This window comes from Anabrus simplex, chromosome 1 (genome assembly GCF_040414725.1).
Source record: "Anabrus simplex isolate iqAnaSimp1 chromosome 1, ASM4041472v1, whole genome shotgun sequence".
Taxonomy (NCBI): Eukaryota; Metazoa; Arthropoda; class Insecta; order Orthoptera; family Tettigoniidae; genus Anabrus; species Anabrus simplex.
In genome coordinates this window covers 215,176,645-215,192,803 of record NC_090265.1, presented here as the reverse complement: position 1 = coordinate 215,192,803, position 16,159 = coordinate 215,176,645, and the positions used below count along the sequence as shown (strand labels likewise).

Sequence of the window (16,159 nt, the reverse complement as noted above, 5' to 3'; positions counted from 1 at the left end):
AAGCACTACAACACAGTAGTGAAACCAGAATTCCTGTATGCCAGCGAATGTCTAGCACTGAACTACAAGCTTGGTAAATTAGAAATATTAGAAAGAAGAATTATAAGGAAAATATTAGGTCCCCTAAGAATTGCAGAGTTTTGGAAATTAAGAAGTAACAATGAAATTTACCAGAACATAGAAAACATATCAGAAACAATAAATAAAAGGAGATTGCTATTTCTTGGACACATTTATAGAATGGATGACAATAGACTAACTAAACGAATCTTCAAGTACCTTTGGGAAAAGAAATCAACCACCACCTGGATTCAAGAAGTGAAGAAAGACCTGGAAAGGAACAGCATAGTATACGAGAAGAAGAATTATTCGAAAGAAAGATTTTTAGGAAGAAAGTCTTACAAATGGAAGGATTCCAAGGGAGGAAGGAAAAGAAAACAGACACAAAGTGGACTGAAGACAGGAAAAAGAAGCACAGTGAAACAATGAAAGAATACTGGAAGAAAAGGAAAGAAAAACTAAAGAGGAAGAATTGAAACTGTAACGTGGTCCTTAGAAGGCCGTAACACAAGAAGAAGAAGAAGAAGAAGAAGAAGAAGAAGATATTGTACATAAACTACACCATGCCATTTGGAGTTAATTATTGATGACTTGAAAATGCAGAAGAGAGATAAACTATGACTCTGTCTCGGTGGCTGACCACCTGTTGCAGCTGTGGGATACGGAAATGGTTGCATTTAGTGGATATGGGCCGAAGAATAGCGAGCACCTGAAAATCCGTTGATCTTAGTGATTTACTCGGGATTCTTCGGCAGAAGCTCAAAGCTCAACTGAGTAGACTACACGCTGAACCGTTAGCAATGACCAGTGCTTCTGCTGAAGGGAGCACCGTTTTAGTATTATCCATAGGATGAGAGATTATCGTCTAAAATCTTGCTTGTGGTGAAACACTTGATGCCGGTCTCGTGGTGTAGGGGTAGCGTGCCTGCCTGTTACCCGGAGACACCGGGTTTGTTTCCCGGCCAGGTCACGGGTTTTACCTGGATCTGAGGGCTAGTTTGAGGTCCACTCAGCCTACGTGATTTCCAATAAGGTGAATAGTAAATTAAATTTCAATTTTTCTGATAGAAGGAACAAACTTTTATCATAAGAATAGCAGTTGAAAAATTCTAGAACATGCACACATTTGTCAATAAGATACATTATTATCAGATTAGGTATTCTGTAACAACATGCCCCACAGCGGGGCAGGTTGTTACATGCGAGGGGCACTTTGTTACATAGAGTAAAATGTAACTGAAAATATGATAAATATTTATAATTTTCATTTTAAATTCAAAATATGTTTAGCCCATTCATTAAATATAACATAATTATCTGTTCAGTCTTATCCTTGGCTTTGACAATATGAAAGTGACTTAGGTATGAGCGATGCTAGTAATGTCATTCCTTATGCAGCCAGTCCCTGCTATGAATGGTGTGAAAATGTCGCTCATCAGGTCAGTTGGTGCATGCATTTCAGTGGGCTTGGCAGACTGATATGTTTGTGACTCCTGGCTCGGTGAGGAAAGCAACGGGAAACTACCTCACTCTTCATTTCCCTTGTACGCCTCTTCAGTGATGCCTAGGCCATCCATGACAGCTGATGGCGGAGTTGTTGAGGATCCAACCAGGCTTATGGCTTAGGACTGACCGTACATACAAATTAATATCATAGGTTATCACCTGCTCCTATGACCTAATTAACATCATTTTAAACCAATACTCTACTAGTTTATAATGGTCTGAGCTGAAGTTTATTCACGTAGCCTACAGTGAAGACAAAAAATATGAAAAAAATGCCCCTCTAAAATTATTTATGTCTCAAACATGCCGCAATGCTGAATTTCCATCTTCTAATGTTTCTGGTAATTTGAGACTATCTGTGCTAATGGTAACTGTGGATATACTTGAGCCAGGCTTGTTCCACGAAGAATCGTTACATGTATCAACGTGCCCCGCGTGGTAAGTAACAACTAGCCCCAGTAGCCGCCATCTTATATTTTGTGTTACTGTTAATCACAGAGGAAAGATAGAATTATCTTACATTAGAAAACTAAGGCTTATGTCTGAGGGTTTAAATCACAAACAGAAAAAAATCTGTTTACCTGTATATTTGATCACGTGGTTAAAGATCGGAAAGGTGCAAGACGCTGCCTAAACACATAGCGAAAATAAACTTTTCCATTTTAAAAATTTCACAGATCCACACGCAGCCTGAGACTCCCTTGGATTGTGAGGGACGGCAAGATCAACACACTATATGGAGAGGGGTGCGCTGCTCCTATTGGTTTTTTCAAAAAGATGTTTGTAACAACCTGCCCCTGTAACAACTAGCCCCGGTCTCCCCTAAGCCAAGGATAACGGCCACGAGGATTCGTCGTGCTGACCACACGACAACTCGTAATCTGCAGGCCTTCGGGTTGAGCAGCGGTCGCTTGGTAGGCCTGTTGCATCATGATGGCTTCGTTTTCTTGTTTGGCGAAATAAATAGATAATAATAGACCCTAATTATGTTATTGGCTTTACGTCCAACTAACAACTTTTACGGTTTTCGGAGACGCGGATGTGCCGGAATTTTGTCCCGCAGGAGTTCTTTTAAGTGCCAATAAATCCACCGACACTAGGATGGCGTATTTTAACACCTTCAAATACCACCGGACTGAGCCAGAATCGAACCTGCGAAGTTGGAGTCAGAAGGCCAGAGCGTCAACCGTCTGAGCCATTCAGCCCGGTGGTTTGGTGAAACACTGGATTCCGCGAGATTTCAGAAGTTACACAAAACTGATCATGGACGGTAATTGGATGGACAGACACGTGCTGGTGCCTTGATAAGCAGCAGATGAAAACATAACATTCTTTTAGTCGCAAATCCTGGCTTAGGATATCTCTGTCCTGGTTAATATACCGGATCAAAGCCGACTTCCTGAATATGCTACTATGCGCTGACCTTGTTCTTGACACTTTTAGCTCAGTTAGAAGTCTTGTGATATCTCTCCTTGTGTGTGCATCAGTATACCCAACAGAGGCGATAAAGAAGTCATCTCCGTACAGGCCATGAAGGCCCTTGGAGGGGTGGAAGGTAAAGGCCACTACCATTCGTAACCTCGGCTCGTGATGGGGTAGAGTGGTTGGCCCTACGCCCGGCCGCATTTGCCCCCAGGAATTAACCTGGTACTCATTTCTGGTGTAGGCTGAGTGAACCTCAGGGCCATATGCACCTCCGGAAGTGGAAACCTCATTTCTTAAATTTTACGACTTCCTGACGGGGATTCGAACCCACATCCTTCCGGGCGAACAGCATGGGATACAGTTTAGAGTACCTAGCAGTAAGGCTGCGCTGTGGGAGACGTGTAATTTTACACTGGTATTTGGGAGAATATTATTTAAATATCCACAGTCAGTAGCCCTGCAAATGATTTTCTGTGGTTTCCCATTCTCACAATATGCAAATGCTGGAACTATAACTTCATTGTGGCGACGGCCGCTACTTTTCTTACCTATTCTATTGGTATTGAAAACGTAATTTTGTTAGAGAGACGTTAAAAAATAGGCTAGGCTGTAACATTTCAAGACAATGTACATACGAATTTAAATACATTTAGGTTTAATGTTTTAAACTGAAAATGTATTCAAACGATCATTTCAAAAATATTTTACGTTGAACAAGTGGTGTAATTTTAAATTGCTCATAGTTTGCTGCAACTAATTTTATAAATTCAACTGGATGACCATGTATTTAGTGATGTATTTAGTGTATTTGACTAAAGATGTACAAAATTCGTGGCAGCCTACTGAATGTTTTCCACGAGTTCAATGTGCTCTATAGCCTATATGTAAACCCGTAGACTGTAGATGACGAATTGCGATATTAAAAAGAGATTGATAGGTAGACAGATAAAGTGTTCTGTACTAAGACATCTCACAAGGGCACCGTAGTTCGAATCTCGGCCAATACGCGTGGGATTTTAAAATGAAAAATCGCGTCCTTATGGTGCGTATTCCACGTATAACTGGAGGCCCCATGGCTATTATCCCGGTATTATTAACAGTCACGTAAAACTACAAACTTGCATTTTTTGTCCACCACTCTATTCTGCCCTATGCTTCTCTCTTCGTGTTTACATAGGTTTCTTGAATCCTGATACTTTTCACTTTCTATATTAAACTAAAAGTTCTCTTGGCATGGAGTTTTATATGATATGTAGTGGTGGTTGGAGGTGGGGAGTGTTTATGGGTACTAGGTATAAATAACAACGCGATCTGAAATGCTTTTAGATTTCCAAGAAATAAATACATAAAAATTATTGAGCACATTTTTACATTCACTTTTCAAAATATTTTAAAAGTAAGTGCAACATTTTGTTATTGACCTTTGATAGCAGAGAAGATGAACAATTGTGCAGGTTCAATTAACTACTTTATAACATGTAGTAAATACGGAAAAATGACTGATGCATAGTGAAAAATCGGGGTCATAGTTAGGGTAAGTTATGATAGGCCTACTTATTTCTTTATAAAAATACTCGGTAGATCATTTGCAGCTGAAGAGCTCACCAGGGCAAATTTTGAAAGAAGAAAGATTAAGGGAAGCCATGAGTGAACATCTACAGTTTATCACTTATCACAACCACATTTCAAATACAAGCACATATTAATAAGATATAGCCACACGCAAAATTTGGAGTTGATTAGTTAATTGGTTGCAAAGTTCTTGACTAATACTATTTATATGTTGCATGGAAAATGTTCCTTGCGTAACAGTTTTGATATTTTTTGGGGCTATAATTTGACATACTTGTCAAAAGTACTAAAATATTTAAGTAAAACTCCGGGTTTTTCGTGCTATTTCAGGAGTAAAAATATGAAGGTAATATTGAACTGATGATAAAATGCAGAGCTAATATTTTAATTCCTGTACATATTCAAACATTTTCAGATAAATCCGATGAGAACTCTGTCGCAGATAGCATTTTATGCATGGTAAAGAGCTGAAAATGTTTTAGTGCATACAGTACTTGCTTTAAAACTGCTTTGGACTTTAAATTACTCCCTGAGATGTATTTTTGATCTTACGCACATCATAGGACGACTACAAGGTATTATTGAAATGGTAGTCCGAAAGACCTTTGAAGCTAATTTAGTCTGACAGTGTGGGAGATAGAGGCGTGGGCTTGCTGTCTATAGGCCGAACCACTACCCTTTGAAACCTTCATTTAGAGCAGGGGTTTCCAAATTGTAAGGGCTCGAGGGCCATATTGGAAACCTTAGTCATGTTCGCGGGCCGCACTTGAATAATAAGCCAATTCTGCGTATAGTAGGCCTGCAGAAGCACCATTACGAAATAATATGCATAATTCAATTGAAATAAAGGTTTGACAATTTTAATTAGGTAAAACATTATTTTACAATAGCATAAAAGAGTGAAATTTGGAGCCGGGCTGAGTGGCTCAGATGGTTGAGGCGCTGGCCTTCTGAAGCCAGCTTGGCAGGTTCGATGTTAGATTGTTCCGAAGGTGCTGAAATACATCAGCCCCGTGTCAGTAGATTTACTGGCACGTTAAAGAACGCCTGCGGGACAAAATTCCCTGACCTCGGCGTCTCTGAAAACCATCAAAGGTAGTTATTGGGACTTAAAAACCAATCATTATTTGAAATTTGGATTTTAAATTTTTATAAATAAAAAATTATCTATTCAGAAACGAATATTTATAAACGACGAAAACAATCAAATTGGTTCAGATTTTGGTCTATACCGGGTATAAAAATTAACACAGTTTTCAACGACCAACAAAATATTATTTTGTAACTATTCTTCACATTATTAATTAAAATGCTCTCGCGGGCCGCATTATATGGTTTCGCGGGCCACATGCGGCCCGCGGGCCGCCATTTGGAAACCCCTGATTTAGAGCATTCAAAACTGAGTTCGGGAATAACTGATAACTGGATTTGTAAGAAGAAGAAGAATTGGGGATTTTAAAGGTTAAATTTATAGGTGCAATTGTTTAGTAAAATACGCAACATTTTAGTCACGACTCCCCTTAATATCATTTAAATAAACGAGACATGTGGTAAATGGCTATGTAAGGTGTTTAAATGTCTAGGCAAAACACAATAACCTAAAACATCAACGCGAAATTGAGCCATGAATACAGAGTGTTCAGTTCGTATTGTAAGCGAATAAACTGTACAGAGGCAAGTACTTACTTTAGTTTCTTTTAGCCGTACACTTCGAATTATTTTGTGTGTAACTTTAAATTCAATGAGATGAAATGAAAATCTACAGCCTGTTTTCCAGTCATTTGACCGGGTCAGGAATGGGATGAATGAAGCCCCCATCTAGTGGCGAGGATAGGAATTGTGCTGGCTGCCGAAGCTTGTCGCACTCCTCTGGGGCAATGATTAACGAATGACAGATGAAATGATGTTGGAGAGTGTTGCTGGAATGAAATATGACAGGTAAAACCGGAGTACCGGGAGAAAAACCTGTCCCGCCTACGCATTGTCCAGCACAAATCTCACATGGAGTGACCGGGTTTTGAACCACGGAACCCAGCGGTGAGAGGCTGGCGTGCTACCGCCTCAGCCATGGAGGCTGCTTTAAATGTAATTGGATACGCAACAAAAATACTAAATTTGCCTGAAACGAATTTATCAGCTCGGGGCTGGTGTATTTTAGCACCTTCAAATTGAGTTCAGAAGTGACATCTGAAAGAATGTTTGGTTCTTGTGTTATGTAGATATAGTAAATATGATACAAACTGTCACTAAAAGATGGCACTGTTAATTCCATCTCCCGACTATTTCCGCTATTATAAAAAATAAGACCACTTCGTACCTTCCATTTCATTTAATTTAATTTATTCAAACTGTTAATTTTATTTTTTCACGTTTGTGTAGATAGTAGGCTTATAATATCTCATCATACATACATTCGTACATACCTACTTACTTAGCCCAACGTGGTTATTGCTTTCACTTCAGAAAGGACCGGTAAGGGTACGTGGAGGTAAACGGCATGCTCCAATCCTAACCTTCTCCTGAAATTCGCTGATGACAGTTAAGATTCAAGTGACACAACGGCTTAACTTAAGATATTACTTTTTCCACACCAGCACGCCTCAAGAATTATTTAGATGCTAGTTAAAGATGTCCGATAGATCTTTGCACCTTGAAAAGATTAAAACGAACTTACTTCTTGAAAACGAAAAGGAGAATTGTAATTTGAATTAACCCTAACTGTCGATTGCTGATTAACTTTTATCCTTTATCTTTAACTCGGCAAGAACAATCCAGACTGATGAAGATAAACCTTTCACTGTTTATTCGAATGATGAATCTCACGTAATTTACTATTGCTATTTGCCTTATTGTTTGTTTTGTTGAAATTTATTCACTTTGATTATTGATGGAAGGCAATAATTCAAACAGCCAATGCTAAAAGTGTAGGGTAAGACTATTTCCATTCACAAACTCTTCCCCAACTCTTTACTGAAACCAGACCATAATAAAACGTATTCACGTGAACAAGAGTTTTAAAAAAAATAACATATCGTCGTTGCGTCTACGAAAAAGCACTTTGTGAAATATATCACCTTAGAACTTTGCTTGGTAATGTTTTGTCATCTATTGTGTGGGATATTTCAAAGAATTCTCGCTCATATGACATAAGTGTTGCGGGTCAGTATTTCTCCCACATTATAACATAGTGGTTTTCGCAGGCACAACGATGATATTCAACCATATGCGGGGGCGGTACGCAGACATCAAAGATCCCAAAACTGAAACACATTCAGAATGAAGAGACCCGGAAGAACCTTAAATACTTGTCGAAGTACTTAATGCACATTATGTGATGTTAGTTATTTTGTTTACAGAGTAGAAAAAGTGGCTTCTTGCACAGGAAAAGTTTTGAAGACAGGTAGGCTTAAAAAAGACAAATAATTTCCCCGAAAATGTAAGAGTGGTGTTTATTTCTAATTTTTGTCGACAATCTATTGCATTATAATTAAAAGTTGGATTAAAAGAACTGAAACTCACGGTTCATCATCCTGCGAACACGCTTTACAACGTTGCCACAGATGAGCTATGAGTTATTCTCGGCAGACAACTCCACGGAGAGGAGAAAAAACGCAGCTTATTAGAAGTCTAACCTTATATGATATGTTAGGCAATAATTTGTTTAGAAGTGGACTAATACCGTACGATATGAGTAATTCAATTGCTCCTTCGAATTCACTACTGTTTCAGTGCTGCAGTCCAGAGTTGCTTATGGAACATACATTAGTCAGCGAAACCTACTTTTGAGGCCGTGTGTAGCACGGACCCCCTGCAATAAGTCAATAATGAGTGCCGTTAATACCACAGCGGGTTGTCCGGTACTTATATTGTAATCCTATTCATCTCCTTAATTGCAAGAACTCCGTCAGGGGTACCGAGCTGTTTTGGTGACGCCACGCAACAACCAAACGCAGCTGCATTCTGTTGGCGCTAATGATGAACTATACGCATCGAGATAGTTTACAGCATTCCCGCTAGAGAGCAACATTATGTAACTTCACGTTTTAACTTCTGGTCAGCTCCCAAAGATATGAAATAAGACTTTTTGTGCATTCTTAAAATGTTGGGCAGAGTGAAGTATTTTCTCTGAGTAGATAGATTAATCAATTTAAAATCTGAATTACATCACTAGGATTCGGAAGAAATTTGATCAAACATGATGATATCACAGTAAAAGAAAAGCGCAGCAAGCCAATGTTCTTCTTTTCCTTTTCTGTATACAACGTTCTGACTATTCGCGGATGGGATCCTGGATGTAGATGTACGCTCATTTAACATAAAAGACTTATCTTCCAGATGTTGCCTGTAAGCAGAATTCACCTAGCGGATTATAGGGGGATTATTTAATGCATTCATCCCAATATTGTTTGCATGGTTATAAATGCAAATATGACAATTCAAGTGCGATCAAACAAGGAAAGTTTTAAAATTATTATTATTTTATTATAATTATAATTATTATTATTATTATTATTATTATTATTATTATTATTATTCATCCAACTCCTGATAATATTTGTTCAGCTCACATTTCTCATCGCGACTTGAACCCATAAAGGAGAGAAGAAAGCTTGAGGATCTGTCAGTCCAGATGTTCAGCTTTTAACCTTGGTTAAGGTTCAGTTCTCGAAAACTGTGGAGTAAAATGTTAGCAGAAAAATCACGAAGTATCCATAAGGATATTTAGTTTTAAATATCTTGCCAAATATTTCATGAAGGATGAAGGACTTAGAACGCAAGAGAAAACAAGACAGTTTGAAGAAGATATATTGTTGTATATTTCAGTTTTTATATACAAATGTTCCGTTTAGTTACCAACTTGATTTTTTTAGGATCCACATGAGTTTCTGACTTAGTTATAGGAAGACGTTCATACTAAAGTACATTCGTGTTAAGTATTATTAAAATCGTATAATTACTAATTTAGTTATAGATTTTTATGTTCACATGTTACACACTATAGTAGACTAATTTTCTGACATAAAACATATCCAAGTTTGACTCTTAAATGGGATTAATAATACCATACACTGTGATATTGTATTTTTTTGCTAGTTGCTTTACGTCGCACCGACACAGATAGGTCTTATGGCGACGATGGAACAGGAAAGGGCTAGGAATGGGAAGGAAGCGGCCGTGGCCTTAATTAAGGTACAGTCCCATCATTCGCCTGGTGTGAAAATGGTAAACCACGGAAAACCATCTTCAGGGCTGCCGACAGTGGGATTCGAACCTACTATCTCCCGAATACTGGATACTGGCCGCACTTAGGCGAATGCAGCTATCGAGCTCGGTGTGTGATATTGTTATACCACACGTTGTTAATAAGCAACAGCTTTATTAAATATTTATTTAATAAATGCTACCCCAAAATTTCGAATAATAATAATAATAATAATAATAATAATAATAATAATAATGATAGTGGCTTTACGTCCCACTAACTACTTTTACGGTTTTGGAGACACTGAGGTGCCGGGATTCTTTTACGTGTCAGTAAATTTACCGACATGAAGCTGACGTATTTGAGCACCTTCAAATACCACCGGACTGAGCCAGGATCGAACCTACCAAGTTAGGGTCAGAAGTCCAGCGCCTCAACCGTCTGAGCCACTCAGCCCGGCCCAAAACTTCGTTTGGGTCAGTTTGAGATATGCGAATTGTCACAAACGCATATCTGAGTTGCCACAAATTCTTACGTGAATATTCACAAACATAGAACTCTTCCTCTCCCTCTTCCTACAGAGTTGGAACTGAGCAACCTACATGGCTCGCGTGGTTAGAAATGTTGCCCTCAGTGTTAAAAACTACACATCTCATAAGCAGCAAGTTGGATGCTGAATTTAGTCCCGTGAGTATAAATTAAATATTCTGATTTCGTTTTTAAAATCTTGTTTCTGTGTCACACTTTGTCAGTAGCATCAAAACGCGTGATTTATCCACTGATATACTCGCGCATTGCCTTATCTAAAATGTCTTGTGTTTTCACTAAATGAGTTTTCTTCCTTAATGTAATTTGTTGCGTAGTACTACGTATTTTTATGTAAGTATTCGTCTGAAATGTTTTATGTACTTTCACAAAGTTGAATGTGACTATATGTAGTTGATGATGGCAGAAGTTTGCGATCAAAATCTGCATAGAAAACATCGCAGCCATTGGTAGAATACAGCGAATGCAATTGAAAAACCATAAGCATATTTCCGAAGGCAGTTTCTATTAACAGTCTAAAGTGTCCAAAAAATAGTATTATCTGCGCACCTTTTCTGGATAGATTTACACCCTAGTGCTGAATTGGTCGACCTCGGCAATCTTCGAGATTCGTACTGGCAACTTTCGAAACACAAACTATGAATCGCTTATGCATCGCTGTGCGACATCTGGCGTACCCTTTACGTACTAGTACTGTTGTTATTTACGCAGCAAAGCCAAACTATAGAATTCACTCTAGGAATAAGATTCGCATCGAGAAATGTTAGGATATAATGTTATATAATGTGTGTGAGACACAGTTGTTGGCTTAAGATAACAAAGGTTTAGCAAAATTCATATCGATCGATCATATTATCGATTCAATTCTGATTTCATTTCCATTCAGTTGGCAGTACTGCTGGAACTGGAATTGCTCCCTCCTTACTCCTCAAACCCGTACACAAATCTATCGATAAAAAGTGCGCAGATAATATATTTCTCCAGAGCGATCTCGTGAAGTTTTAGTTTCTTTGACATTCAGTCCTCGATTAAGCAACCACTCATTCTTCTGGACGAGGTCGGTGGATGCAGAGTGGGTCTCGACTCCGAAGTGGCCACGGCTGATCTGTGGTCCAACAGCTCTGCACTCCGACCGGCCAACCGAGTAGAGGAGGAGTGACCACGGCTCTACCGTGGCTCTACGCCTCTGCATTCGGGAGACGGAAGAGGGCTGGACCCCCCGGCTGGCCCCAACCCTCGGCTGCCTTGAAAATGTTCCGTGGTTTTCCATTCTCCTGCACTAAGGCGAATGCCAAGTCAGTTCCTTGTATAGGCCACGGCCGCCAAACCCTTGCCTTCTCCGAGAATCTCCTTCGCCATAACAAATCTCCCGGTCTGAGAGACGGCATTACCGTATAAGAGGCCCGCCTCCTCCTTCAGGGGAAGAATGGATACATTTTGGTAGTAGTAGTTCTGGACTAAGAAACGGTAGGCCATAAAAGTTCCCATTATCACATTCGCCGCGGATAAAATAATAAAAATCTGAAAGACCAAGCTGTTGTATTTTTCTGTGTCACGCTTGCTCTCAGTGAAATGCAGTCCGGCTCCGTGCTGGCTTTTGTTGCGGGTAAGGGATTATAACATTCATTGATTAATTCCGATATCTCAGAGGGGGTGAGGAAGTGTTTGCCGTCTTCAGCACTGGTCGCCTATAAGGCGTCAGCTCGAAAGACCTGCACCAGGCTTCTCCGGAGGCCACATGCTATCATCGTCAGAGAAATGCACACTCTTCTTCTTCTTCTTCTTCTTCTTCTTCTTCTTCTTCTTCTTCTTCTTCTTCTTAATCTGTTTACCCTTCAGGGTTGGTTTTTTTTCCCTCGGACTCAGCGAAGGATCCCACCTCTGCCGCCTCAAGGGCAGTGTCCTGGAGCGTGAGACATTGGGTCGGGGATACAACTGGGGAAGATGACCAGTACCTCGCCCGGGCGGCTTCACCTGCTATGCTGAACGGGGGCCTTGGTGGGGGATAGGAAGATTGGAAGAGATAGACAAGGAAGAGGGAGGGAAGTGGCCGTGGTCTTAAGTTAGGTACCATCCCGACATTTGCCTGGAGGAGAAGTGTAAAACCACGGAAAACCACTTCCAGGATGGATGAGGTGGGAATTTAAATTCTAACGATTTTTTCAGAATATGCAGGATGTTACCTTTGAGGCAATTTACATCTCTCTCCCCAAGTATTTTGTGACAGTTCACGTATATCCATTTACCAGAAATGCATAAGTAGGACTAAGTAACAAACTAACTAACCTCATGGCACTACAGCCCTGAATGGCCTTGGCTTACCAAGCGACCGTTTCTCATCCCAAAGGCCTGCAGATTACGAGGTGTCGTGTGGTCAGCACGACGAATCCTCTCGGCCGTTATTCTTGGCTTTCTGAAACTGAGCCGCTACCTCACCGTCAGATAGCTCCTCAGTTCTAATCACGTAGACTGAGCGGACCTCGAACCAGCTCTCAGATCCAGGTAAAAATCCCTGGCCTGGCCGGGAATCGAACCGGAGGCCTTCAGGTAAGAGGCAGGCACGCTACCCCTACACCATGGGGCCGGCAACCTAAGTAGGCCTACTCACTGAAATTTTGGAGAAATTCATCCGAGCCGCAAGTTATAAGTATCTCAATTCTCCAATAAGGTAGTAGGCCTATATCTTTACCAATTTTCATGCTTGTTGACTGAGTTTAGTGCCTATTATTATTATTATTATTATTATTATTATTATTATTATTATTATTATTATTATTATTATTATTATTATTATTAAATACCAGACCAAATATTTATCAACATTGCCCGAGTAAAATGGGACGTGATAATAGAGTGGCCTAGTGACTGGCTTCTCACAACGGCCGCCGCGCCTTAATACAATCGAAGCCAGTACACGTGGAAAATTTAAAATGAAAACCTGTGGTTCGATTTCGAAGAAAAACCGGAGGTCCCATGGCTCACGGTATCTACTGTCACGCAAAACTGTAAGTTTGTTTGCTTGCATTTGAGTACAGTAACTTCTTAGACGCTCGCATTCAGTGATTAAAGTTGTGGATCGAACCCAGATCGGTCAATTACTATGTAAGAGTGCGAGAGACTGGTGTTAGTAGATGTACTAGCATGTTAAAGAACCATTTTCCAAGGCAAAATTCCGGTACTCCGACAGAATGGTAGTAATATTTTTATTTCATTAAAATTCATTAACCGGGCGAGTTGGCCGTGTGGTCAGGGGCACGCGGCTGTGAGCTTGCATCCGGGAGATACTGGGTTCGAATCCTGCTGTAGGCCCCCCTGAAGATGGTTTTCCGTGGTTTCCCCATTTTCATACTAGGCAAATGCTGGGGCTGTTCCTTAATTAAGTCCACAACATCTTCCTTCCTGCTCCTAGGCCCTTTTTATCCCATCGTCGCCATAAGACCTATCTGTGCCGGTGTGACGTAAAGCAACTAGAAAAAAAATAATGAAAATCAAGTCAGCCATTATCATTTTAAGATGGTGTCGGTGTAAAGTAGGGATTTATTTGTATACTGCCGAGCGAGTAGCCGCGTAATTTGTGGCACGTAGCTGTCAGGTTGCATTTGGGAGATAGTAGGTTCGAAATCCCACTGTCGGCAGCCCTGAAGAGGGTTTTTGTTGGTTTCCCATTTTTACACCAGACCAATGCTGCGGCTGTTAATTAAAACCATGGCCACTTCCTTCCCGCTCCAAACCCTTCCCTATCCTATCGTCGCCATAAGACGTATGTGTGTCGGTGCGACGTAAAGCAAATTCTAAAAGAAAAGTATGTATATAAATTTTGTACTCTTATTTGAATTGCAGTATAATCTGTTGATATGTTTCCAGAAATCCCTTGTGGTCCAGCAAGATGGCTGTTTAACTTGCCTTGTATTCCAGTTTGTAAATGCTCATTGGAACTATGTTTCTGTTTGTTCACAGAGTCCTCTCAAGCGGCGAAGTCAGGTGGTTGTTTCAGCGCGAATGCCACAGTTCAAACCATGGACGGCCAGCGGCGGCGTCTGGCCGATCTTCGACCAGGAGAGCAAGTGCTTTCCTACGACCTGAGCACGGGCAAGCTAACGTACAGCGAGGTTCTGCTCTTCCTGGACCGTGACCCTCTCCAGTCTCGCCAGTTCGTGCGTCTCGAAACGAGTTCGGGGCGCTCTCTCACGGTGACACCATCCCACCTCGTCTTGGCCGCAGCGACCGGCACCCCGCGTCCCACCTTCGCCGAGCGGATTCAGCCGGGCCACTTCGTACTGGTGAGCGGCGGTGGCGAGGATACCGCCCCCGTCTTGGAGCGCGTCACTTCTGTAGAGGCAGTCATGGCAAGCGGAGTATACGCGCCTCTAACCAGGCACGGAACTGTCGTAGTGGACGATGTCGTAGCATCCTGTTATGCAGTCGTCAGCAGTCATCGTCTGGCTCATTGGACCTTCGCGCCCATACGCATGTTTGCATCTCTCCGAGCAATGATTTCATCCACGCCCAAGACTGCCCCCGCTGCGGGCACCTCGGGAGTACACTGGTACGCCAGTTTCCTCTACAGCCTGGCTCAGTATGTGCTGCCAGGGCGAATGCTCTACAAGTGACATTATCCAGGCTAACAATTTAATTCCGTTCATACGGCCATTACATTCTTTCACAAGCAGAATTTTCTATAAGAAAAGTGGCACAAGTGAGCATTTTAACTCAGAAGCTCCAGTGAATTTTCTATCGGAAGGTACACAATACAAAGAAGTAAATTATTCACGCATTATCGTGGAGTGACTCTTAATTTCTCCTCATTTATTTAGATAGAAATATCGCTCAAATTAATAGTGATTTCAAAAACAAAGCTTCCCTCAATAAAGTGCACATAAACATGTATTAGGTAGGTGACTTGTTGCTTCGAAAATTGATGTTTACTTTGCAGATTATAAATACTATTCTCGAAACTGAATCTGATCTACAAAGATCATGAAGGATCATACCGCAACTTAAGTCAGACTCTCAATTTTTTTTTTAATGTGGGACGGCCATTTGCCATTCTCAGAAGTTCTGTTAACTGTTTCTATCTGAAATTAATTTTGGGCACACCGTGGCTGCACCGGCTAAAGCTCGTGTTCCAAAATGCTCTTCCTAACCATTATTCTCCTTAAGACTGGTCACACCTCCCAGCCTCATTAGGATACTCAGTCCATCAGAACAATGTTCGTTGTGCTCATTTTCCTATGCTGATGGGTAAACGAAAATGAACTTTAAACGCATTATACTGTAGTAGTGCGTAAATATGTCATGCAAACATACATTCCTAGAGTACGGTAGAGTAAGATTCATTTTCATTTACACGTTTGCATGCGAAAATGAGCACAACAAAGTTTGTTCTGATAGACTGCGTATCCATATGTGGCTGGGAGGCGTGACCAGTCTTAAGGAGAAGAATGAATAGAAAGGACATTGTGGGATGCAAGGTTTTGACGGTGCAGCGACGACATAATTATTATTTTCCGTATAAAAGGATATGTCATACCTGAAACACTAATTACTTGTCAAATTATCAAAACCTACTGTTTGAGTTGTTATTGTTTGAATCTCCGTGTTCTGGAAGCGATACCATAATTTGTGATGGACGTAAGAGGGAAGTAATGTCATTTGAAATCAGATAGGCCCCTACTTCAATGGTGAGAACGTAGGAGACATTTGTTCATTTTTACTCCACGCTCCTCATTCAGTACAAAATTATCTTGTTCTCATTTTATGAATAGCGCACAATGATCCCAACCCTTTCCTTGTTGCTACATCCATTAACGTGACCATTACGTTCAATTTTAAGGTACATATTTACGT

The 16,159-nt window shown here is 40.6% G+C and overlaps 1 protein-coding gene across 1 annotated transcript in view; it reads left to right on the top strand.

The window, feature by feature from the left end:
- The window catches only part of hh (hedgehog signaling protein), a 485,104-nt gene extending 469,752 nt beyond the window's left edge, over positions 1-15,352 (top strand). Inside the window, exon 3 of the mRNA XM_067138820.2 lies at positions 14,270-15,352. Coding sequence (XP_066994921.2) covers positions 14,270-14,922 — 653 coding nt within the window. The 3' untranslated portion in view covers positions 14,923-15,352. The remainder of the gene's footprint in view (positions 1-14,269) is intronic.
- Positions 15,353-16,159: the final 807 nt, after the last annotated feature.